General features: G+C 50.9%; 1 protein-coding gene across 2 annotated transcripts in view; it reads left to right on the top strand.

Annotated features, from left to right (window-relative positions):
- The window catches only part of MYH9 (myosin heavy chain 9), a 101,482-nt gene that overhangs the window by 68,197 nt on the left and 7,342 nt on the right, over window positions 1–25,943 (top strand). For both annotated transcript variants that reach the window (XM_003430574.4, XM_029079304.2), the window contains 24 exons: window positions 899–997; window positions 1,285–1,428; window positions 3,209–3,304; window positions 4,199–4,317; window positions 4,935–5,087; window positions 5,803–5,976; window positions 6,525–6,698; window positions 7,229–7,343; window positions 9,802–9,995; window positions 10,646–10,767; window positions 11,458–11,527; window positions 12,397–12,557; window positions 15,524–15,632; window positions 16,345–16,476; window positions 17,854–18,060; window positions 18,360–18,497; window positions 19,121–19,244; window positions 20,616–20,787; window positions 21,181–21,393; window positions 22,045–22,189; window positions 22,499–22,705; window positions 24,445–24,549; window positions 24,958–25,110; window positions 25,548–25,796. In XM_003430574.4, coding sequence (XP_003430622.2) covers window positions 899–997; window positions 1,285–1,428; window positions 3,209–3,304; window positions 4,199–4,317; window positions 4,935–5,087; window positions 5,803–5,976; window positions 6,525–6,698; window positions 7,229–7,343; window positions 9,802–9,995; window positions 10,646–10,767; window positions 11,458–11,527; window positions 12,397–12,557; window positions 15,524–15,632; window positions 16,345–16,476; window positions 17,854–18,060; window positions 18,360–18,497; window positions 19,121–19,244; window positions 20,616–20,787; window positions 21,181–21,393; window positions 22,045–22,189; window positions 22,499–22,705; window positions 24,445–24,549; window positions 24,958–25,110; window positions 25,548–25,796 — 3,575 coding nt within the window. The remainder of the gene's footprint in view (window positions 1–898; window positions 998–1,284; window positions 1,429–3,208; window positions 3,305–4,198; window positions 4,318–4,934; window positions 5,088–5,802; window positions 5,977–6,524; window positions 6,699–7,228; window positions 7,344–9,801; window positions 9,996–10,645; window positions 10,768–11,457; window positions 11,528–12,396; window positions 12,558–15,523; window positions 15,633–16,344; window positions 16,477–17,853; window positions 18,061–18,359; window positions 18,498–19,120; window positions 19,245–20,615; window positions 20,788–21,180; window positions 21,394–22,044; window positions 22,190–22,498; window positions 22,706–24,444; window positions 24,550–24,957; window positions 25,111–25,547; window positions 25,797–25,943) is intronic.

Genomic DNA, 25,943 nt, shown 5'->3' with positions numbered 1-25,943 from the left:
GTTCCTATCCCCCAACTTCATCTAACGGTTGGTGGAGCTGGAAGATGCTGGAAACTAGTGTAAATGAATGAATAAATCAATTAATAGTGCTTATTGAGCACTTACTCTACGCAGAGCACTGTATTAAGTGCTTGGGAGAGTACAATGCACCAGAAGTAGCAGATATACTTGTAACGAATTTACAAGCTAGGGATCTGCTTTGCCTTTGAAGGGATTCATTCATTTATTCAGTCGTAGTTATTGAGCGCTTACTGTGCGCGGAGCACTGTAAGAAACGCTTGAGAGAGTACAGTACAACTAAGGTGTGGATGATCTCTAGGCCAGTTGCCCTAGTATTGTTGCCCATCCAATTCCCTCACTGAAAAGCGGCAAGTCATTTCACTTCTCTGGGCCTCAGTTATCTCATCTGTAAAGTGGGGATTAAGACTGTGAGCCCCATGTGGTACACAGACTGGGCACTACCTAATCAACTTGTACCTACCCCAGTGCTTAGTACAGTGCCTGGCACATGGTAAGCGCTGAACAAATGTCATTAAAAATGTACCAACTAACATTCCTTACTTCTCTATATCCCTTGCTTCCCTGTAACAATCCAGTATAGATCACTAACCTGAAAAGTTAACTAAACACCTCTCAGACCAGCTACTAATTTGAGCCACGTATTTATCTTATGGTATTAACTTCCAATTTCTTAGATTGTGAGCCCTCCACAAGGGACAGTGACCAAGGCTAATTAATTTCCACTGCGAGTCCCCTCCCAGCACTTAGTCCACTGCTCTGCACACAGTAAATGCTAATTAAATTCTGTAACTGCACTCGGACACCACCCACTGCATGAAGAAGTGCTCCCGTTTGAAAACTCGTGTGACCTTTTTATGATTCCTTGACCCGCTGTAAGATCTGTTGGAGAAATCACGTGCCATTCGTCAGGCCAAGGAGGAAAGGACCTTCCATATCTTCTATTATCTCCTGTCAGGGGCTGGAGAACACTTAAAGAGTGAGTAGCGTCTTTTCCACCAAAATGCCACAGCCCCCTGTGCAGTTTAATACTTGGGTAGGCCAGATTTCTGAGATCTCCCCCGTTCATTCCCAACTTTCGGCAAGATGTAAGCCTCCGCTTTCTGCCATTCCATTTGAGAAGACTTTATCTAAGGCTCTAGGGGCTGGGGGTAGGGGTAAATGTGACTTTTTTTTCCCTTTATCCCATGGGTTTGTTCCTTCTCTTTCTGATGGTGCTAGACAATGAACTTTTTTACCATCCTGTCTCCCCCGACTCTTACCTAGCCGATCTCTTGTTGGAGTCATGGAACAAATATCGCTTCCTGTCCAATGGGCAAGTTACTATTCCGGGTCAACAGGACAAGGACATGTTCCAAGAGACCATGGAGGCCATGAGGATCATGAGCATTCCGGATGATGAGCAGATAGGTATGAACCCGCCCTCGGTCTGGGGAGTTGAGGGAGGGATACTCGGGTCATACTTTTCTAGACTGTCGGCTCATTGTGGGCAGGGAACATGTCAGTCAGTTGTATTTATTTAGCGCATGTGCTGTACAGAGCATTGTACTAAGCACTTGGGAAAGTACAATGTAATACTGTTTATCTGCTAACTGTATTGTCTTCTCTCAAGTGCCTGGTACAGTGCTCTGCACATTGTAAGCGCTCAATAAATACCATTGATTTCATTAAGGTCAAGCTTGGGTGAGGGGGCGGGGGACAAGTGGCTGAAGGTCTCCTTAATAGCCTATTCACACATACACCTCATTGAGAGTCTCAAGGAATGGGAGAGGACTTAGTATAGTGTGAACATAACCTCACTGTTCTGCTATAGTGTCATACTAATAATGTGGCATTTTGTTGCACCACGAGACTGCTAGCCAGAGGACAGTTGTATTTAAGTGCTTACTATGTGCCGAGCACAGTACTAAGCCCTGGGCTAGATACGAGCTAATCAGTTGTGACACAATCCATGTCCCACATGGGGCTCACAGTCGTAATCCCCATTTTACAGATGAGGGAACTGAGGCCCAGAGAAGTGAAGTGATTTGCCCAAGGTCACACAGCAGGCCAGTGGTGGAGCTACGATTAGAACTCAGGTCCTTGTGACTCTCGGGCCTGGGCTCTGTCCATTAGGCCACGCTGTTGTGACAAGGCTGGAGGAAGAAAGAGATAAACACTCTTCGGAATGAATTTCTCATGCTTCTCCAACCAACCCCAGCACAGATCTCACTATTGCAAGGGATAAAGAGTGTCACTTGATTTGTTCATTCATTCAATCGTATTTATTAAGTGCTTAGTATGTGCAGAGCACATACTTAGTGCTTGGGAAAGTACAGTACAGCAATAAAGAGCGACAGTCCCTGCCCACAGTGAGCTCACAGTCTATTCACCACCCGATGAAGGCAGAGAACTTCCTTAGGAAGTTCTTTCTCTGGGGTGGGGATTCAGGAATAATAATTAGCAACATGGAGCACCATCATCTGTTTCCGGGTTGCTGTATGTTTCAGGGCCTCCAAGCTGGTTCTAGCAGGAGGAACCTATGCTGGAAATTCAGCATCTGTCTTTTTTTTTTTTTTCCTTTATGGTATTGGTTAATTGCTTACTATGTGCCAGACACTGTTCTAAACATTGGGGTAGATAATAATAATGGTATTCGTTAAGTGCTTAATATGTGGCAGGCGCTGTAATCGTAGTATAGTCATTATGGTATTTGTTAGGCACTTAACTGTGTGCCAGGCACTATTCTAAGCACTGGAGTAGATACAAGGTAATTGGGTTGGACACAGTCCCTGTCCACTTAGGGACATTCTAGAAATTTGGAAACTTGTTTGAAGGCTTTACCTCAGTTGGGTGGATTGTCATAAACCGGCGTCCTTCTTGTCTCATAACATTTCAGGAAGCAGCGAAGCCTATTGAAAAGAACAGGGGCCTGGGCATCAGAGGACCTGGGTTCTCATCCCGGCTCTATCACTCACTTGCTAGGTGACCTTCGGCAAGTCACTTAACTTCCCTGGGCCTCAGTTTCTTCAACTGTAGCTCCTCCTTAGACTGTGAGCCCCATGTGGGACAGGGGCTGGGTCTGACCCGGTTCACTTTATGTACTCCAGCTCTTAGAATAGTGCTCGGCACATAGGAAGCACTTAACAAATACCATAATGATAATAATAATTCTAGTGTCTTGACACGGACTGTTTCTTGCTTTCCGAAGGTCTGCTGAAGGTGATTTCGGGGGTTCTCCAACTAGGCAATATTGCCTTCAAGAAGGAGCGCAACACCGATCAAGCGTCCATGCCCGACAACACAGGTAACTTCTCCTCATTTCCCCGTTAAATACAGAGGGCTGAGAATGGGAGGCGACGTCCTTGCGAGCCCCTAGGGCCCTCCTCAGAAAAGGCCCCGACTAAACCCCCGTCTCACGATTATTCGGATTTTCTTTATTAAATTCCGGGCCCAATGCTGGAAGCAGAGTTGGAAAGTAACATGTCCTGTACCGGGCTTCCTCTGACTCATTCTTCAAACCAAATTGCTTGTCTTGTGGCATGAAAACAGTTATTTCCTCTGCTGCTTCCTCCCCTCTCAGGCTACAGCTTTAACGTTCAGAACTGTATCCGAAGCAGGATCTGGGGGATAAGCCATTTCCTGGCATAGCTGGGAATGTTACCATGAGTCCCTCTGCAGACCAAAATAGCCCTGGGACTTTGAGCTGATACCGTGGCCTAGCGGGGACCAGGGGATCATTAATACTAGGAGAAATTATCATCATCAGTGGTACTTACTGAGTGCTTATTCTGTGTACTGCACTGTCCTGAGAGCTTGGGAGAGTTGGCAGACACATTCCCTGCCCACGATGAGCTTACATTAGGTCTAGAGAAATCCTGTACTCCTGTGCAGTGAGAATCAGTCGGCAGGAGCACGTGGCAAGATGGCATTCGTTTTCTGTCTCGGTGACCAACCGTAGATAGAAGTAGTTAAGCCTACTTTTTCCACCCTTCCAGTTGGCCAGCTGGATGGCAATCATATGCCCTCTGGATCTCCAGCTCTGACAGCTTTCATCAAAAGGCGCCTCGAGAGAGGCCGCAGATGTCACCGTCCTCTTCTCTTCTCCCCTCGCTCTGCCTCAGAGGGAGTTGTTCTTCGCTCTTAATAGTCTTTTCTCTTCTCCTTTGCTTCCGCTCTCTCCACTGTTGTATGTTTCTAGCCGCCCAGAAAGTGTCCCACCTTTTGGGAATCAATGTGACAGATTTCACCAGAGGAATTCTCACCCCCCGCATCAAGGTGGGGAGGGATTATGTCCAGAAAGCCCAGACCAAAGAACAGGTACGTTCTTCCCGGTGCAAGCCAGAGCGGCGTCAGGCCATCTCTCGGAAGTGGATTTCACTAGGCGGGAGGGAGCAAGAGAAGTCTGGGCACTTGTGGATCTTTCCCACCTCAGGGTTTTCTTGGATTCCTTCGAAGGGGGTGGCACATCTGACTTCTGCTGAAAGGTGGGAATGTCCTTCAGTGAAGCAGTCGCATTTATTAAGTACTTACTATGTGCTAAGTGCTGGCTTGGATACAAGATGGTCAGATTGGACCCGGTCGCTCCCTAACAGGGCCCGCCCCATCTGTCTGAGCCCCTTTTTTACAGATGTGGAAGCTAAGGCTTAGAGAGGTTGTGACTTGCCCCAAGTCACACAGAAGGCCAGAGGCAGAGCCTTGCTGTTGCCACTAGTTCCCGCTGCCTCCTTTAAGTCTGGCAGCATCGGTGAAATACTTGTAGACTCTTCATCCCTGAACTAGTAACAGCCTACCGACAGGTTTGAAATTCAGATCTGGGAATTTCTTAGCTGCCCTGCCGTGTTGGATTCCCGGCCGCCTCCGATGTGGAGGAGAGCGATGCTGCCCTGGGATCCGGCCCTCCATCTGTTACTGACTCTTCTTTCCCTCCTGTGCAGGCCGACTTTGCGATCGAGGCTTTGGCCAAAGCTACCTACGAACGCATGTTCCGCTGGCTGGTCATGCGTATCAACAAGGCTCTGGATAAGACCAAGAGGCAAGGGGCCTCCTTCATTGGCATCTTGGACATTGCTGGTTTTGAAATCTTCGATGTAAGCCATTCAGTTGAACCCCAAGCTGCTTGTGGCCTCCTGCCCCCTCGGCCCCTCCTGGCTGTCGGAGCGTCTTCCTGTCCCATCCCCTCCCCCAGCCGTCCGAGGCCATTGAGTCCGCCCACGGCCAGTCAAGGATAAAGCCCTCCCCAGTCTGTGTTTCCCTGTAGGCGTGGTCCGAGCAGCAGCCCCTCGTCCTGGCAGGACTTGAGACTGCTGGAAAATCATTCGCTCAGTCGCATAGAATCACTTAAGTTGAGGGAGTGGTTTCGGAAGTCCCCCGCCCCCATCCTTTGGATTTCCTCCCCATTCGATTACGGACATATGTTTTTTATGGTATTTGTTAAGCACTTACCATATGGCAGGCACGGTGCTAAGTGCTGGGGTAGATACTAGCTAGTCAGGTTGAACACTGTCTCTGTCCCATATGGGTCTCATACTCTTAACCCCCATTTTACAGCTGAGGAGACTGAGGCCGGGAGAAGTGAAATGATTTTTCCCAAGGTCACACAGCAGACAAGCGGCGGAGCAGGGGCTAGAAACCAGATCCTCTGACTCCCAGGCCCATGCTCTTTCCACCAGGCCACGCCGCTTCTTTCCTCCCCACCCGGCCACCTTCCACGGATGTCTTCTCGCCTTTTGTTAGCTCTGGGGACTGTCAGACTGGACTCCCACTTTCCCAACCCTAATCTTTCTCCCAACCCCCTTTTTCCAGCTGAACTCCTTTGAGCAGCTGTGCATCAACTACACCAACGAGAAGCTGCAGCAGCTGTTCAACCACACCATGTTCATCCTGGAGCAGGAAGAGTACCAGCGGGAGGGCATCGAGTGGAACTTCATCGACTTTGGCTTGGACCTGCAGCCCTGTATCGAGCTCATCGAGAAGCCGGTAAGGAACGGACTCCCTCCTCTGTGTTGGCAGCTCGGGGAGCAGGTGGCCAACTGGGCAACCACTCTCCCTCCTCCCCTGTGGGGCCCGGCTTTCATTCATTCATTCAGTCGTATTTATTGAGCACTTACTGTGTGCTGAGCATTTGTGACAATACAGTACAACATCTTCCACCCCACCTCTTGGTTCAATTTCCTGCTCTTGCCACCCTCTGGAGCCCCTGCCCTGAGCGGGGAGTCGGGGGCCGTGGGGGTCAGCTTGGCTGTCGAAATAAAACCGCTTCCTTTCCCGCCTCTTTTCAAACCAGTCTGTTTGAATGTTTTTGGCAGACAAATGAGTGCAGGTAATTCTTTTAAAGGCATCTCTGCCCATCAAGTTTTAGCCATTGTTGTAGGGAATCTCCAATTTCCACTCTCTTCCCCCTCTCTCTCCGTCCTGAGTGCTAAATGGAGTGAAGAGGCTATGGAATCTGGGGTCGAGGCTAATTATCCTTAGTCAGTCGTTCAGGGTGCAGCACTGACTGATTCGGGCATCTACCCTCTGTCCAGGCTGGTCCTCCCGGCATCCTGGCGCTGTTGGATGAAGAATGCTGGTTTCCAAAAGCCACCGACAAGAGCTTCGTGGAGAAGGTGGTGCAGGAACAGGGCACTCACCCTAAATTCCAGAAGCCGAAGCAGTTGAAGGACAAAGCTGACTTCTGCATCATCCACTATGCTGGCAAGGTAAGGAGCCTCTGGCCAGCACGGGGGTCCAGGTGGGCCACCCGAGGCCTAGGAGCGAGTCCGGGCATTAAGTGGTAGATGGGGGTCCAGAGAGGATCAGTCCTTCCAGGAGAGGCCCGAGCTTTACGCATCTGCTGGGAGGACAATGCAACAGCTCTAATCAACCTGTTGTCTTGGGGTGCCTCCATCTGTGTGGGACCCCCTAATCTTCCAGCGTCATTTGAATGTTACGGATACTCTCTCCTCAGGGTGTGAGTCCCCACCTCCCACCCTGCACCGTCACATTCTGAAAGAACAAATTGCTAGATGACATACAAGGAGCACTGTTCAGTTAGGTGTAAGGTTAGGCCCAGTTCCAGCAGTCAAGGAATGGTGGGGCCTGCAGGCGAGGCTGCCCCTCTTCTCGTAGCCTCATCTACAGAGCAGGCCTGGTCTCTCATTACCGGTTCTCCGGGAAGGCTCCTTCATGTTCCCACTCTCCTCGGTTGGCCTGGTTCCTGTAGTGGCTGAGGCCATTTTGAATCTTCCAGGTGGATTACAAAGCAGACGAATGGCTGATGAAGAACATGGATCCTCTGAACGATAACATCGCTACTCTTCTCCACCAGTCCTCGGATAAATTTGTGTCTGAGCTGTGGAAAGACGGTACGTCGCTAACCCTCTGCCTCCAAGGAGTTCTCTGACACTCAATTTTTTTCTTTTATATGACATAAAGCCTGGAAACGAAATGGCCATGTGGCCGCCTCCTCCCCTCCGCCCCCAACTTGGGAATGAGCCATTTTAGAAGATAACTGTCGTGTGGAGCAACGTAGCTTAGTGGAAAGAGCGCAGTTCTGGGAGTCAGAGGTTCGGGATTCTAATCCTGGCTCTGCCATTTGTCTGCTGTGTGGCCTGGAGCAAGTCACTTAACTTCAGTGCCTCGATTACCTCATCTGTAAAGTAGGGATTAGGAATATGAGCCCCATTTGGGGCTTGGACTATATCCAATCAGATTATTTTGTATCTGCCCCAGTGCTTAGTACAATGCCTGGCACATTAGTAAGTGCTTAGTACATACTGTTTTTTTTTAAATGAGAGCATTCTAGAAGGAAAGAGAAGAATCTGCTCAAATGAACTTCCTGTCGTGCACAAAACATTTCAAGGCAAAACATTTAGACTAAAGAAAAAAAGGTCTACCTTTCCTTCTGTGTCTACCCTGTAGGTTGAAGTTTCTGAATTTGGGGTTGTCACAAGAAAGTCAGAATGAACTAAAAATCACCTGTCTCCTAGATGTGTGGTTCAGTTAATAACTGTGGTATTAAGAAGAGGGGGTAGATACATGGTAACTAGATTGAATACAGTCTCTGTGCCACATGGAGCTCTCAGTCGGTGTGGTAGAGCAGTTTACTTTTCACCATTTTACAAATGAGAAAACACTCAGAGAAGTTAAGCGACTTGCCCAAAATCACATAGTCATTCAGTGATGACAGTGCTGGGACTAGAACACAGGACTCCTTACTTCTAGCCCTGTGCTCTTTCCACTAGGCCACACTACTTCTTCAGATTTGCTTTTCTCTCTCTCCCCCTTTGGCAGGCTTGTTCTCTCTGTGCCTTTTGACTGTCACTGCCTGTTTCTCATTTTCTTTGTGTCGGGTTTTGCTTTAACGTCTCTGTTTCAGAGATGCTGAACGCTCAGAGAGCCTATTTCTATCGACACTTTCCCATTCTGCACCTAGAACCAGGTGACCGCTGGGCTGTCCAGGTGTCCCGTCTCGTGTGTGTGTGTGTGTGTGTGTGTGTGTGTGTGTGTAAAAAACCTTCTAGAGCCATGCAAGAAATGCTTCCATTTAGTCTTTCAGCTCTTCCTGCTCATCTCTGCCTTCAGATTCTCTGTTTCAATCTCCTGTCCGTCCCTCCCAGCCTTTTTCGCTTCCCCTAGTATTCCCCAACCTTCTCTCACCAGGATGCTTTATGTAGAAAACTAGGTCAAATAGGATGCTGCTGAATGTGACCATTTGTGGCTATTTACACAACACCCCAACCACTCAAACCAATCTTCCTCAAATCTCCCCGCTTCAACTGGAAGGGGGCAATGAATTCCAGGCCAGAGGCCCAAGGAAGCCTAGGTTTATGGGGTGGGTTGCACATTAGATTGGCCAGCGGTAACAGCGGGCCCTCAGGCTGGGCTGAAGCCGTACCTTCCCATGAGCCACCTGGGATGTTTTTAGAAGTTGTCCGGTCCCTGGGTTTCTGTGGTAGCTCTCCTTGGTGGGTAAACCCAAGAATCCCCTGCTGCCTTCAGCTGGTCTGTATGTGGCATTGTCATCTCCTTCTTCCGTCCTAAGTGACTGGCCTTTTTGCAGTCTTCGAGGACTCTTTGAAGTCCTGAGGAAAAGAATCCATAGTAAAAACTCTCCCCCGTAATTTTAGCAACTGTCTTATATTGGCAGACCATAATGCACTGCTAGCTGGGTAGCACAGCCGCCAGCTTTCTTTCCCTTTGAGGATGTGGTCCATTCCGGGCCTGGGAGTGAGCCACGCTGATAAGGGGAGAGGAGGCCAAATTTAATCTCTGGTGGTTTAAGTGCCGAAAAGCCAAAATAAGACTTTTGGCTGGACGGAGGCTCCAAGGAGCTTGAAAAGCGCTGGGTTCTGTAGTGCTTTCTAGAACCCAAGGGCACGGAACTGGAGTTCCAGACCTTGGGTCAGAAGGAGAAGACTGTGGTTTCTATGGCCATGTACTTAAGTAATGTTGTTTTCAGTGCAGAAATGGAAGTGAATTGCAGCACCAAGTGGGTCCCAGGTCATAAGAGGTTCTGGATGACAATCTGATTGTCTCTCGGCACGTTCTTGTCACCTGAGGCTGTTTGGATCGGGGGTGGAGTTGGGGGGGATCTCCCTGAGAGAAATGAGTCTCCCAAGTCTACTGCTTGAATCTATGCCATCTCCCCCCACATCCAGCCCGTAGCTGCCTACGCCAATGTAGAACGAAGTGTTATGTCGAGGCAAAGCCACTGCACCTCCTCTCCCCTTATCCGTTCTCGGTCCAGACATCCCGCTCCCGTGTCCCTCCTGGCCGGGAGGATGGTCCGGGCTGTAATGCGTCTGTGTTTGGTCTTTTTAGTTGACCGCATCATTGGGCTGGACCAAGTGGCTGGCATGTCTGAAACTGCCATGCCAGGGGCCTTCAAGACCAGGAAGGGTATGTTCCGTACTGTGGGTCAGCTCTACAAAGAGCAGCTTTCGAAGCTGATGGCCACTCTGAGGAATACCAACCCCAACTTCGTCCGTTGTATCATCCCTAACCACGAGAAGAAGGTGAGCCCGGCTGTTCGTGGGTCTATGAATGGGAGGAGATGAGAGTAGGTAGCGGGGGGATGGTCTGGAGGAATGGGAGGGCCATCCCTCCTCCCCCAGCCTCAAAATTCGATCCAGGCCTTGCCTACCATTCGACTGAGTGGAGCCCTCAGTTGAGGATTTGGCCGTTTTTCCCATTTGCCAACTCGAGACGTATCGGTCAACAGTATTCATTGAGCATTTCCTGTGTGCGGAGCACTATACTAAGCGCTTGGGGGAGTATAGTACAAAGAGTTGGAAGGCACATTCCCTGCCCACAAGAAGCTTATAGCCTATAGGAGACTGACATTAATATAAATAAAGTGCTGAGGGTGGGGCGAATATCAAGTGCTTAAAGAGTGGCGATTCAAGGGCAGAGGCAATGGAGAAAGAGGAGTGAGCAGGGGAAACGAGGGTTTATTTGAGGATGGCCTCTTTGAGGAGTTGTAGTTTTAGTAGACTTGATGTGATTTGAGTAGGCCTTACCTCCATTTCTGCCAGTGTGATGCTCCACGGTTCTGGGAATCCTGCAGGGTTTGGGGGTCAGCATCATGTCTTATAGGAAAGAGCCTGACCCCTCATCCATCGGTTCCCCCAGCCCTGTAGCCTGACGGAGTTTCTTCCTTCTCCAGGCTGGCAAACTGGACCCCCACCTGGTTCTGGACCAACTGCGCTGCAACGGGGTGCTCGAGGGCATCCGCATCTGCCGGCAGGGCTTCCCCAACCGTGTCGTCTTCCAGGAGTTCAGGCAGAGGTAAAGACGGGGCCGGGGCTGAATTTGGGGTTGGGGCCGGGGCCAGGCCCACTCCCTCCCACCTGCCACCTCTTCCTCAGGCCGACCGATTCCCCAAGGGCCGGCTCTAGTTTCAGGGCAGCCTGGCTCTTCCTGTTGTGGGACTCGATCCCTTGTTTATTGGCCCCAACCCCAAATCTTTGGACTTTGCCTCCATTCCCCAACGACTCTATGATTTCCAGATCTGTCTGTCTGAGTGCTACGGTTTGCTGGAGCTATAAAAATCATAAAGGGGAGTACCCCCGGGCTTGGGAAGCAAACCAACTTTATGGAAATTGAAACGCTAAAGCAGCACACCTTCATACCATGGGTCTAAAAGGCACTTGGCGGCATATTTTATCTGCTTAATAATTGTTTAGCAATTCTGTAGTAATGACAGGTCCTCGATTACCCCGGCGCTCAGTGTTCATTAACTAGTCCCTCCAGCATTCCTGCAAGGACGTCAGTACTCCTGTTCTTTTCTTTCGGGTGAAGGAAGCGAACATAACGTATGCAGGGTCACAGCCAGGGGTTAACTCCCCTCCCCCCGACTGGAACTCACATGAGTGGTGTCACTAGTCCAGTGGTGTTTCTTTTACAAATGTCATCTTGAAGAATCAAGTCACCTGAACTGATGGTGCTTGTCCTCCCCCTCCTCCTCTCTTCCTTCAGATATGAGATCCTGACTCCAAATTCAATTCCCAAAGGATTCATGGATGGGAAGCAGGCGTGTGTGCTGATGGTAAGCCAAGACGCCATCTCGTTCTCCTTGCCTGACTAGAGGCTGGAGGGAGCTGAGGGGCTACAGTGATTCCTTCTGAAACAGTGGGAGTTTGCAACGATGACGTTGCTTGAGGTTTCATATTAAATGAGAGGCAGTGGCAGGAGTTGCTGCAGACAGCTGTGCTACTTAGAGCTAATATTATTCCCCCTCACAAGTTCTTTTCCTCTCTTAAAGGCAGGTCTGAGTGTCACCAGGATGTAGGCAGGTATCCCCTTTGGGGAAGTTGCTGGGGTGTTCTCAGTTGAAGAAATTACGGGGTCTGTGACAGATATCGACAGGCGTGTGTGGGAAGATTAAGGAGTGGCAGGGGAGGAGCTAAGAAGCGATGGCTTCTGCCCCTTCTCCTCTGCCAGGCCATTTGGTTCAGGGTTCTCCGGTAGGACCGGTGGGGAGGGATGTAGAGACACCAGAACCCCCAACTAAGAGGTGGCTAAGGGTCCCCCTCCAAAGCCCATTTAGTCTCCCAGATGCTTGGCTTTCCTTTTAACAAGTATAGTTCCTTCCCTCAAAGAGCTAACAACCTAATGAAGATCCAGAAGACACAGTAGAAAACCCATCCTTATTCACCTGCAACAAAGACTGATCTTGCTACCTGGCTCCATAGGACAGTCATGTTTCATTATTTTAAATCCCACCCCCTCTGGCGTCACATTCATCCCTTTATAGCCCGCTGTCTCAGCCCAACAGACAGAAGGCTGTGTTTCTACCTCACAGTTGGAAGAGAGGTTGTCGTCTTCTCCAAGCTAGGAGAATAAGGCTCTTGGAATGTTTCTCCCTGGAGTCCTGATGAAGCTGGGTAAAACAAGAGACTCTCGCCTTCCATTTAGATCAAAGCCCTAGAGTTGGATTCCAACCTGTACCGCATTGGGCAGAGCAAAGTGTTCTTCCGAGCTGGCGTGCTTGCCCATCTGGAAGAGGAGAGAGACCTGAAGATCACCGATGTCATCATAGGCTTCCAGGCGTGCTGCAGGGGCTACCTGGCCAGAAAGTAAGATCCTTCTATCGATCGATAGTATTAGTTGAGCGCTCACTCTGGCAGAGCACTGTTCTAAGTGGTTAGCAGAGTACCGTAGAGTTAGTAGACACGATTCCTGTTCTCAAGGAGTTTATAATCCACCAAGGGCTCTGAAAGAAATTACAGGTGTAGGGGAACTTTGAGCTATGAAGAGGTGTGAGTAGGTACGTACAGGCTTAGTGGGTATGGACTCAAGTAGGCAGGTGACAAGGAAGCGTTGAATGATGATCGTGGTATTTAAGTGCTTATAATGTGCCAAGCATTGTACTAAGCACTGAGGCAGGTACACGACAGTAAGGTTCCACATGGGGCTCACAGTCTCGATTGGAGGGAGAACAGCTTTTGAATCCCTAATTTACAAACGAGGGAACTGAGGCACAGGGATGTGAAGTGACTTGCCCAAAATCACCCAGCAGGTACATGGTGGAGTCGGGATTAGAACCCAGGTCCTCTGACTCCCAGGCCCATGCTCTTGCCACTTAGAGTTGCTACCAACCACCTCTTCCAATTGGCTGGACCCTCCCTGCCTCTGGGAGTTTTTTCTTATGGGCCTGTAAGTATTCAGGCTCCAATCGCTCTGGGATGACGGGGCAGCCTTCTGAGAAAATGCCAAACAGGGGACTCCGCTATCCCTTGCCCAACGGCCTACTCACTCCAGGTCTCATCACTCGGGTCTGGGGGCCTTCCACCAACTGAAGCTCGACGAGTCGCAGGTGGGTGGGAATTGGTTCTCGGTTTCAAATTTGCCCAGTGGGAGGAATTGATTTGTTCTTGGCACTCTCAGCTCTTGGCCTGAGAGGCAGAGATCAGGAGATAGACAATAGGAAACCCATACCAGTGGCTCAAATTATCCCACTGGCTGGCCTGACATGCCCTCACAAATCCCAAATGGGCCTTTCCTGTTGCTATTCCTTTTTTTATTTTAATGGTATTTGCTAAGCCCTTACTATGTGCTTAGCGCTGAGATGGATATGCGTGAATCTGGTTGGACACAGTCCCTGTCCCACATGGGACTAGCAGTGTTAATCCCCACTTTACAGATGAGGTAACTTTCATTCAATAGTATTTATTGAGCGCTTACTATGTGCAGAGCACTGTACTAAGCGCTTGGGATGAACAAGTCGGCAACAGATAGAGACAGTCCCTGCCGTTTGACGGGCTTACAGTCTAATCGGGGGAGACGGACAGACGAGAACAATGGCACTAAACAGCGTCCAGGGGAAGAACATCTCGTAAAAACAATGGCAACTAAATAGAATCAAGGCGATGTGCAATTCATTAACAAAATAAATAGGGTAACGAAAATATATACAGATGAGCGGACGGGTACAGTGCTGTGGGGATGGGAAGGGAGAGGTGGAGGAGCAGAGGGAAAAGGGGAAAATGAGGCTTTAGCTGCGGAGAGGTAAAGGGGGGATGGCAGAGGGAGTAGAGGGAGAAGAGGAGCTCAGTCTGGGAAGGCCTCTTGGAGGAGGTGATTTTTAAGTAAGGTTTTGAAGAGGGAAAGAGAATCAGTTTGGCGGAGGTGAGGAGGGAGGGCGTTCCAGGACCGCGGGAGGACGTGACCCAGGGGTCGACGGCGGGATAGGCGAGACCGAGGGACGGCGAGGAGGTGGGCGGCGGAGGAGCGGAGCGTGCGGGGTGGGCGGTAGAAAGAGAGAAGGGAGGAGAGGTAGGAAGGGGCGAGGTGATGGAGAGCCTCGAAGCCTAGAGTGAGGAGTTTTTGTTTGGAGCGGAGGTCGATAGGCAACCACTGGAGTTGTTTAAGAAGGGGAGTGACATGCCCAGATCGTTTCTGCAGGAAGATGAGCCGGGCAGCGGAGTGAAGAATAGACCGGAGCGGGGCGAGAGAGGAGGAAGGGAGGTCAGAGAGAAGGCTGACACAGTAGTCTAGCCGGGAGGTAGCTGAGGTAACTGAGGTAACAGAGAAGGGAAGTGACTTGACCAAGGCCACACATCAAACAAGTGGCCGAGCCAGGACTGGAACCCATGACCTCTGACTCCCAGGCCTGTGCTCTATCCACTATGCCACGCTTACTGTACTAAGCGCTGAGGTAGATACAAGCTAATCAGGTTGAACACAGTCCATTTCCCATATGGGGTTCACACTCTTAATCCCCATTATCCCTTAAAGTAATCACATAGGGGAATTGAAGGGAGCCAGGATGTTTTCAAGTTGAGGGATCTTTTTTGTAGTCTGGAAGGAGCTTGGCTTCCAGGTGGCGGGAAAGAGCTGAGCCGGACTTCCGGCTGGTTGGTGCCGATTACTATTTTTAACGTTAAGGGCCTAAAATGGACGAGGCTTAAATAAGTCCAGTCCTTGTCTTTGGGTGAGGAAGCGGGAAGGCTGGTTACGTTTGTCTAGTGCAGCCAGTGGCTGTTTGTTTTCCTCCCAAACGGAGCCCAGTCTGCAGATGTTCCATAAGTGGAGAAACATGGCCAAAAAGATATCTGGTGGCCTTCCACTGTGAAATCTTGATCCTCTAGCTAATAGTCAAAGCAGACAAGGGCGAGACCCTTCCTTGGGAAGGAAGTCGGGGAAGTTATTATTATTATTATGTGTTGTTATGATACTCAAGTGCTTTCTGTGTGCCTAGCACTGTTCTAAGAGCTGGGTTAAGTACAGGTTAATCAGGTTGGACACACTCCCTGTCCTGCATGGTGCTGATAGTCTAACTAGGAGGGAGTAGGATTTAATCCCCATTTACAATCGAGGTAACTGAGGCACAGAGGAGTGAAGTGACTTGCCCAAGGTCACACAGCAGATAAGTGGCAGAGCTGGGGTTAGAATCCAGATCCCCTGACTCCTAGGCCTGGGTTCTTTCATCTAGGCCACGCTGCTTCAAGTTGCCCAGATGGTGGTTCTGGTTGGGGGGCAGGAGGCGTGGGGAGGAGGTGAAGGGAACCTGTCAAAACTCCACCTCTGCTCTTCCTTCTAGGGCTTTTGCCAAGCGCCAGCAGCAGCTTACGGCCATGAAGGTGCTCCAGAGAAACTGTGCCGCCTACCTGAAGCTGCGCAACTGGCAGTGGTGGAGGCTGTTCACCAAGGTAAGCCCCGGGGGACCAGAATGTCGCTGTGGAGCCGTGGTTTGGCTGGGGGTCCCCTGGGTAGCCGAGGAAGCTGGCACCTGGAGCAAAGAGAGCGAACTACTACAAAGACCCACGTTGCCTTTTTCATTTGCTAAGTGCCAGGCACTTTACTGAGCACTGGAGTAGATACAAGCTAATCGAGTTGAACATGGTCCGTGTCCCACATGGAGCTCACAGTCGGAATTCCCATTTTTGCAGATGAGGTAACTGAGGCCCAGAGAAGTTAAGTGACTTGCACAAGGTCCCACAGCAGCAAATGGCAGAGCCGGGATTAGAACCCAAGTTCTTCTGACTCCCAGGCCTGTGTTCTATCCATTAGGCCACGCTACCTTTTTAGTGGTAAAGGTGTACGTGTTTCAGTGGCTCAGCTAGAGGGGAGAGGCTGATGCCCTGCCCGGTGCCAGCCCCCTGCTGAATCAGTCTATTCGCCCGCTCTTCCTCAAATGAGGAGCATGGCACCTTCTGCTTCCCAGATCTCCCGTGCCGACCATTCCCAGATGAGTTCGGGACGTGGTCCGGAGCCAGTTTTCCTCACCAGGTGGCTAGAACAGACTCAGGCAGAATCTTAAACTATAGATCGGCAGAGCAGGCACCACTGGCTGTGAACCACCTCGGGGCTTCTCAAGAGGCTTGTTCATGGAACGTCTGTCCTCCTCTTACCCCGCTATAGGTCAAGCCCCTGCTGCAGGTGAGCAGGCAGGAGGAAGAGATGTTGGCCAAGGAGGAGGAACTGGTGAAGGTCAAAGAGAAGCAGGTGGCTGCAGAGAATAGACTGACGGAGATGGAGACCCTCCAGTCCCAGGTGAGTGCAATCAGAACCCCCTCTGGGGGGGCACAGGTGTGTCTAGGGTTACGGTCAGATGGAGTCAGGGGGCTACCCAGCAACTGGGAGGAGTGGGGAGCTTCCAGAGGCTTGTGGGGTTTGGAAAAATTCCTGGAAGAGAGTTCCAGAATGGCACCTAGAAGGAAGAAGAGACTGTGAGAGAGAGAAACTGGGAGAGAGCCAGAGAGAGACTTCCATAGCCAATAGGGCGGGTGTCAAGAGAGTAGCCAACTCACTCTCCTTCCAGGTATCCCGTTGCTGGAGTCGGACCGAACACTGGCTGTGAATGGGAAATTGGTCTGCAGTGACAGTAATGATAATAGTCTAACCCAGGAATGCCATTGTTTATGTTCTTAACCATGATCCCCAACCTCTTGCCTTGTTAGGAAGGAGGTCTAAACAGCAGTCAGAGGTCTCAGTTATGTACGATGTAGGAAATTGAAGATGATCCTCCGTGTTAGGGGGAAACTGAAGCTCCTGTAGTGGAGCTGAAGGAGCACCGGATAGCTCAGTATAGGAACTGAAGCCTTCGGTTCTTCCTTCCCCTCCGCCTGTCCCTCCCTCCCCCCGGCCCCTGCCCCGATTAAACCAATTGATTGTAGGAGTCTCTCATCATGATGCACCTTCTTGGAAGACTTTCTGCCTCTCCCCTGTTTCAACACCAATTGCTGCTTCGCCCAGAAAGCAGGGATTTGATAAAGATCTCATCTAGGGTTTTGGGCAGTGAAAAGAGAGATTTTCCTCTTGGTTCTTTGGAAAATCAGTCAAGCAATGGTATTTATTGAGTACTTGCCAAGTGCAGAGCACTGTACTAAGTACTTGTAAGAGTACAATATAACAGAGCTGGTAGACGACATTCCCTGCCTACAAAGGAGCTTACAGTCTAGAGGGTTTGCCTTATTCATTTTGGATCGGGGATGCTTTTGGAAAGTGCCCCTGTGTTTAGCCACCTGGGAATGCTTTCAGGACTTGGGCCAGCTTAGTCCAATCAATCAATGGAATTTATTGAGCGCTGACTATGTGCAGAGCACTCTACTAAGTTCTTGGAAGAGCACGGTACCGAAGTATTAGGACCAAGACTAAAGGAACGATTTGCACCACTCTCTTCGTGAGCTTTGAGGTGTCTACCAACTTCGTAATCTCGTAAGCACTTAGTAAAGTGCTCTGCACACAGTAGGTGCTCAATAAACACAATTGATTGTCCCGCACGGGTGTCCCAAAGACTTCTCCAAATGGAGTCCCTTCCATCCTTTCCAGCACCAAAGCTGGCCTGGTTCGTTGGAGGGCTTGGGTCTTTGGGGTGGGTTGATCCGACCCGAACTGAAGGAGCCCGCATTTCTTGTGTTCCGTGTACAGCTGATGGCCGAGAAGATGCAGTTGCAAGAACAGCTGCAAGCAGAAACCGAGCTCTGCGCCGAGGCGGAGGAGCTAAGGGCTCGCCTCACCGCCAAGAAGCAAGAGCTAGAGGAGATCTGCCATGACCTTGAGGCCAGAGTAGAGGAAGAGGAAGAGAGGTGTCAGCACCTACAGACCGAGAAGAAAAAAATGCAGCAGAATATCCAGGTAATTTAGCCGTGGGGATGGGGAAGGGGGAAGGGGATTGAGAAGGATGTGATCCACTGGAGGCTGGCAGTATGGGGAGAAGATAATTATAATTATGGTATGATATTTAAGTGCTTACTATGTGCTAAGTACTATTCTAAGCACTGGACTTAGTGGACTCAGTGGCCACCCAGAGCAGCTAGTGTTAATCCCCGGGCAGATGGCCCCAGAAGCCGACTCCTTTGCCTAACTTTCCCTGGCTGGGTTTGGCGTGAGGCGGCAACTCAGGGCTTCGGGGTCTCCTTTCGGGATTTGCGCAGGAACTGGAGGAGCAGCTAGAGGAAGAGGAGAGTGCGAGGCAGAAGCTGCAGCTGGAGAAAGTGACCACCGAAGCCAAACTGAAGAAGCTGGAAGAGGAACAGATCATCATGGAAGACCAGAACTGCAAGCTGGCCAAGGTGAGTAGCCGTTTGGTTGAACCCCTAGGGAGGGCCGTTCAGTGGTGGGGGCTGAGGGCGAATCACTCTAGGTAAAATGCTGCCCGCAGGCTTCGAGGCTGAGGGAGTTGAGCAGGGCATTAGTTTGGGCATTTAAGTGCTTACTATATACCAAGCACCGCACTCAGCGCTGAGGCGGGTATGAGATAATCTGCTCGAACACAGTCCCTGTCCCACGTGGGGCTCACAATCTAAGTCGTAGGGAGATCGGGTATTGGATCTCCGTTTGACATGAGGAAACTGAGGCACAGAGAAGTGACTTGCCCATAGTCACACAGGAGACACCTGGCAGAGCCCGGATTAGAGCCCAGGTCCTATGACACACAGGCCCAGGCTCTTTCCCTTAGACCATGCTGCTGGGAAGGGGTTAGCGGTTCTGCCAAATCCGGGAGATGGAGTCGGTGTCAGTTGTGCCTCGTTCGTGGGAGACTTCTCCTGAGTCCCTCCCTTCTTCTCGCTTGGATTCTGTAGCCCTCAGGAAATTGTCAGTGAGCTCTCCATTTGATCCTATGCTCCTTAGGTCCATACTTTGCAGGAGGCAAGACTTTTGGGGCCAAACTGATTCATGTCACTTTCCCCTATAGGAGAAAAAACTGTTGGAGGACAGGATATCTGAGTTCACCACCAATCTCACAGAGGAGGAGGAAAAATCCAAGAGCCTGGCTAAACTCAAAAACAAACACGAGGCGATGATCACGGACCTGGAAGGTAGGAAGGCCGATAGCTTGGGGGACCGGCCTGGCTTTGTCCCCCAGGGCACCGAGCAAACTGTGTCCTCTTCTCCCGCAGTGGCGCTCTCATCCCTGGGCTTGGCCCAGAATTTCAGGAACCCCCAGCGACAGGAGTTAATGAGGGCCTGGTTTGGGGGTTGTTATTATTATTATCAAGCGCTATCGAGTCGTTTCCGATTCATAGCGACTCTATGGATATATTTTCTCCAGAACGTCCTGTCTTCTGCGATAATCCGTAACCTTGCTAACGGTTCTTCTGTTATCGTTATGGTTTCAATCCATCTAGCTGCTGGTCTGCCTCTTCCTGGACTTTTCCTACCATTAGTGTCTTCTCCAGAGAATGAGTCCTCCTGATGGTGTGTCCAAAATAGACTAATTTAAGTCTAGTCATTTGGCCTTCAAAAGACCTCTTTGGCTTAATTTGTTCCAAAACCCATTTGTTTCTTGGGCATTCCATGGTATTTGCGAAAACCTTCTCCAATGCCACATTGTAAAAGAATCGATGCTTTTTCTGTCCTGTCTTTTCACTGTCCAGCTTTCAGATCCATAACATTATCACTGGAAAACCAGAGAATTGACAATTCTTAGCTGTTAGTTGGTTAGTCCCCCGCAAACCCCTTGTATTCGGTTCCAGTACTTTGACCCACCAAGTGAAGCCTCGTTAGGCTCTTGCTAAAAACCGCCTGCCTCGCCCACCATAGCAGCTGTTGACTTGGAGGGCGGAGACTTTGTCTCCTGGGTGCCTGGTCCCGCCAGAGCCAGAGGCCTGTTACCCTCTTACTTTCTCCCTGACTACGGCCAAAGGTTCAGTGCTTCTTCTTGCCGATCTCATTATTGAACGGTGGCCTCCACAGGCTTTGGCATCTCGAGAGGGAGTCCCAGAGGAATGGAGTAGGCGTGAGAAGCAGCCCTTAGATTTTGGGGTGTCCAGAGAGATGAGGGAAGGAACTAGTGGAGTTGCCGTTCACTGGAACAAGCGGCCGAGCGTGCTCATGATTAGCCATCTGTAAATCGGCCAATCGAGATTTTATATTGAGCGCCTATTGGTCACTGGGTACTGTAAAGGGTGCCGGGGGGGAGTACAACTGAAAACCAATCAGGAGTAAAAAACTACAGACTGAAGGGGTAGGTTCAACTAGGTGGATTGGATGGATGAAGTAGCGGCAGCTGCCGAGAGCTTTCGTTGTTGACCACGTGGCCATAGGTGACGGTAGGATTTCCCCGGGAGGGCACTTAGAGGTCGGCCGATATGAAAGCCAAGAGCCACTTGGTTCTGGACCCTTGCTCAGAATGATCCAAGAGGCCCACGTTCCTCCCTGAAAACCCGGCGGGCTCTCCCCCTTTCCAGAGCGCCTGCGCAGAGAGGAGAAGCAGCGGCAGGAGCTGGAGAAGACCCGGCGGAAGCTAGAGGGAGACTCCACTGACCTCAATGACCAGATCGCCGAGTTGCAGGCACAGATAGCTGAACTCAAGATGCAGCTGGCCAAGAAGGAGGAGGAACTGCAGGCCGCCCTGGCCCGGTGAGACCCCTTCTCTCTTGCTCCGTGGGGAAGTCAGAGACTCTGTAGACACAGCCTGCCCTAGGGCCCGACCTCCATCTATCGAATCCAAAAACGAGCATCTTTCAGAAAGTCTATCCAAAGTCACACAGCAGAGCCTCTTTTGAGTCCCAGGCCTATCCTCTATCCACTAGGCCACGCTGCTCCTCAAGCCTTGTTTGAGGCTTCCCACGGGCCGAAAGCCCAAGAGCAAGTGACGGTGTGTTGGGGGGGAATGGACACACACAAACCTCCACCCATCCTCTGGGGCCCCTTCTGGAGAAGCGGCTTCCTGGCGGGAGGTGACCGGGGGGAGTGGAGGAGTATGGATGGGAAGGATTTGCCTTGCTCTGACATGGCCGTCTCTTTTAATAGAGTGGAGGAAGAAGCCGCTCAGAAGAACATGGCCCTGAAAAAGATCCGGGAGCTGGAGTCTCAGATCTCTGAACTGCAGGAAGACCTGGAATCGGAACGGGCTTCCCGGAACAAGGCCGAGAAGCAGAAGAGGGACCTGGGAGAGGAACTGGAAGCGCTGAAGACGGAACTGGAGGACACACTAGACTCCACGGCTGCCCAGCAGGAACTCAGGTATGCACCACAGGGCTCTCGGGGCCGTGGGAGAGGTGTGGTGGAGGGGCAGTGGGGCTGGCCCTGAGACCTGGGCCTAGAAGCGAACAGTCTGGCTGATGCCCTCCTTGCAGAGACAGCAGGAGAGAAAGGCACAGAGGAAACACGAGGCTTCCTAGCCCTTCTCAGCAGCACAGCCGAGTGGAAGGATCACGGGCCAGGGAGTCACAGGCCCTGGGTTCCAATCCTGGCTCTGCCACTTGCCTGCTGTTTGACCTTGGACAAGTCACTTCACCTCTCTGGGCCTCAGTTCTTCTGTTCTTCTTCCTACTTAGACTGTAGCCCTATGCAGGACAGGAACTGTGTCCAACCTAATTCACTTACTTCAGCGCTTAGAACAGTGTTTGACACTTAGTAAGCGCTTAACAAATACAACTAGAAAAAGGTGGATTCATAAGGTGGATCAGTGATTCTGGGCTATGGGGAAAGCGTCTGTGACTTTGGGGGAGTAGGGCCTAAAGGAAAAGGGGCCTACAGCCACTTGAAACTCAGTCGGTCTCCTGAGTTACCATTTACCTCTAGGTCCGGGGTCCAGCGGAAGAGCCCCAGGGAGGGAGGGTGGGCGGACCAGTGTCCGTGGCCTCAGCCCCAAGGGGTCTTTTTCGGTGCCAGGTCGAAGCGGGAGCAGGAAGTGAACATCCTGAAGAAGACCCTGGACGAGGAGGCGAGGACTCACGAGGCACAGATTCAGGAGATGAGGCAGAAACACTCCCAGGCCGTGGAGGAGCTGGCAGAGCAACTGGAGCAGACCAAGAGGGTAGGCGAGCGGGTGGGGGCCAGCGGGGAGGGTTGGGGATCATTATCAGTGGCCTGGCCCAGAAGTTGGATCTGCTGGAAAGACTGACTGCTTCCCCTCGCCGATCGTTGGATCTTTGGGAGCCCTGGACCGTACTGGCAGAGCTCCTCGCTCACCGCTTCTATGGCTGGAGGCAGGATCTCTGTCAGAGGAAAGCCGTGCCCTTGGGCCCTCCTAGCTCCCCAGTTGGCGTGAGAGGCACCAGCGTAGCAGAAACCTCGTCTGGCTTCGCTCTCCATTCATTCACTTCCTTTCCCCCTTTCCCCTCAGGTGAAAGCAAACCTCGAGAAGGCTAAGCAGGCCCTGGAAAGCGAGCGCGGGGAATTGGCCAATGAGGTCAAGGCCCTTCTGCAGGGAAAAGGAGACTCCGAACACAAGCGCAAGAAAGTAGAGACCCAGTTCCAGGAGCTGCAGGTGAAATTCAACGAGGGCGAGAGAGTCCGGACGGAACTGGCCGACAAAGTCAGCAAGCTGCAGGTGAGGGGCCCGTTGGGTCTGGGGGACCGAGCCGAGGGGCTGGCGGCGGCGGCGTGGGGAGGGAGCTGGCCCGACAGCGTTCTCTTGTGGCTCTGTGCTACCTGCGATGGCGAGGAACCGCATGGCCTTGTGTGAAGAGCACTGCCTGGTTGTCAGAAGACCTGGGTTCTAATCTCAGCCCTGTCACGTGTCTGCTGCGTGTCCTTGGGCAAGGCACTTCTATTCTGGGCCTCAGTTACCTCACTCGAAAATGGGGATTAAGACTGTTATCCCCATTTGGGACAGAGACTGTGTCCAGCCTGATTAGTTTGTATCTATGCCGGAGCTTAGTACAGTGCCTGGCACGTAGTAAGTGCTTAACAAATATCACCAAAAAAAGCACCCAGCAAATATTTGAAAAGGCCAAGGCCAGGAGTTCTAGAGTCCTGGGGGCGGTGGGCAAGGAGAATCAACCAATCAGTGATATTTATTAAGCACTTACCAGATGCAGAGCACCGAACTTGGAAGAGTACAGTACAACAGTGTTCGTAGACACATTCCTGACCTACAGTGAGCTTCCAGTCTAGAGGGGGAGAAGCCACAAAAACCACCCTTTGGGTAATGTGACCAAAGAGTTGGGTATGCAGGCTTATTCTGCTGTCTTGAAAAGTAGCATGGCCTAGTGCAAAGAATACGGCTCTGGGGGTCAGAGAACTCTGGGTTCTAATCCTAGCTCTGCTACTTTTCTGTTCTGTGTTCTTGGGCAAGTTACTTAACTTCCTTGCCTCAGTTTCCTCCACTGTAAAATGTTCTCCCTCCTACTTAGACTGAAAGCCCCAAGTAGAACAGGGACTGTGTCTAACCTGATTATCTCGTGTCTACCCATAATAAGCGCTTAGCAAATAATGTATTTTTATTAATTATTATTCCATAAGCTTAGATGGGATTCCTTTCTCCTCCCTCAGTGGGACTTTTGTCATATGTGCATCCCCTTGCCCCCTTCCCCCCCGCCCACAGTCCCACCCCCTCCTGGGCCAGCACAGTATTTGTGTCGAGTTCTGCCCAAGAACTGCCATGGGCAAATGAAGCCCAAAAGCCTTGATAATTAGCACACTGTTCTAAGCACTGAAATCAATCAGTCAGTGATATTCATTAGGCACTTACCATGTGCAGAGCACTTTACTGAGCTCTTGGGAGAGAACAACAGAGTTAGCAGTCACATTCCCTGTTCACAATGAGCATACAATTTAGAGCGGAAGACAGACATAAACATCAAAAAGTAATCTATAACATAATTGAAAGAATTGGGAAAGTACAGTAAAATAGCGTGTAGATACGTTCCCTGCCCATCATGAGTATACAGTCCAAAGGGGGAGCCACATATTCCTGTAAGAAAAGTAATTTATATGTAATTTAAAGACTTGGGAAAGTACAGTAATACAGAGTTGGTAGACCCAATCCCTGTCTACCAGCAGCCTACAGTTTATAGTTACAGATAAATAATGATGTTCGATTCTGAGCCGAACCTCCCCTTTCGTTGGCAGGCTGTGGGATGAGGCATGTCGGAATCTGGAACTTATCACTCGTGTCTGGTAGACCCGTCCCGTCTGGAAAAACATCCCAAGGGGCCCTCGTTTACACCCTTGCCCTTGGCAGAAGTTCCCCTAAGGTCCCGATATTTGGTCTTGGAGCATGACTTAATGCGAAAGGGTTATTAAGTTCTCATTCTCACTTGCTGTCATTCACCACTCTCTGTACAGGTGGAACTGGACAACATCACAGGCCTTCTCAACCAATCGGATAGCAAGTCCATCAAGCTCACCAAGGACTTTTCTGCTCTGGAATCCCAGCTGCAAGATACACAGGTGAGGAGCTGGGGTCGGGGCCGCTTCCGTTGAACCCCAGGGACCCCCGACACAGCTCCGTCCCCGAACCCTGGAAAGCCCTCGCTGCCCTTGCTCAGTCTGGATCATCAAATGCGGGCCTAGGGTTTCTGTCTGAAGAGATCGAATGAGCTATCTACGTGTTCCTGGTTTTCCACTCCTTTCAGTATTCTTGGGCCTCTTTGAATTAGTCCCTCTGTCCTCAGAATTCACTGAACTACCTTCCAGTGAGGTTTGGGGAGTTCTGAAATCTTGCTGCTCAGACGGTTCTGGTACTACGTCTGGGCCCAAGTCATACACCTCCGCTTTTCCTCCCCGTCATCCACGCTTACTCTTACAGGCACACGCACCCCTTTCCCCCCATTTGATTTCCATGTTTTTGGTGAGTAGGAGCTGTTGCAAGAAGAGAATCGCCAGAAGCTGAGTCTGAGTACCAAGCTGAAACAGATGGAAGACGAGAAGAACTCCTTCAAGGAGCAACTGGAGGAAGAAGAGGAGGCCAAGAGAAATCTGGAGAAACAGATCTCCACCCTGCATGCCCAGGTATGGGTCTCTCGCACTGAACACCTCTCTGTGCCGTTGGTCCCTGAGGCGGTACGATGCTAAAGGCCCAGAAATGATGACCTCCCAAAAGGAATTCTAAGGGATAATCTTCGGACATCCAGCCTTCCCTCTAAAATCCACTCTGTTCCCAGGCAGGGAGAATATTCTCTTGAGGGAACTCATTCCTTGCTTGGGGGGAGCCCTTAGGGTGACAGGAGCAGCCCTCAGTCCTGGGGAAATCCCTTGTCAACCTCTCGGCCTGGGCCCTATTAATTCCTCCTGCTCCCTGAGGAAAAATGGCTTCTCCCCAACCCCCTTGATGAATCCTGTGACCATTGGCTGTGGTTTCGATGCCTGAGGTTCAGTGCTCTGCCCGGAGTGAGCGCTCGATAAATGCCATCGATGGAACGATCGTGCTTTTTCATGCCGTCGTTCAGGTAGCCGATATGAAGAAGAAGATGGAGGACGGTGTGGGATGCTTGGAGTCTGTGGAGGAAGCCAAGAAGAAGCTGCAGAAGGACTTGGAAGGCGTGAGCCAGCGTTACGAGGAGAAGGTGGCGGCTTTTGACAAGATGGAGAAGACCAAGACCCGGCTGCAGCAGGAGTTGGATGATTTGCTGGTGGACTTGGACCACCAGAGGCAGATTGTCTCCAACCTGGAGAAGAAGCAAAAGAAGTTTGATCAGGTATGGAGTCTCACTGTCCTGTCCTTCCTCCCACTCAGAGACGGAGAGAATATCGCTCTGAAGCCAATCAGGCTGTAGTTCTACTTCTGCAGCATCAATGGTCAGAGGCGATACGTGACCCTCATGCTGCTCCGTAACCCCCCGCCC

Source organism: Ornithorhynchus anatinus, chromosome 14 (genome assembly GCF_004115215.2).
Source record: "Ornithorhynchus anatinus isolate Pmale09 chromosome 14, mOrnAna1.pri.v4, whole genome shotgun sequence".
NCBI lineage: Eukaryota > Metazoa > Chordata > Mammalia > Monotremata > Ornithorhynchidae > Ornithorhynchus > Ornithorhynchus anatinus.
This window is presented reverse-complemented; position numbering and strand designations above follow the sequence as displayed.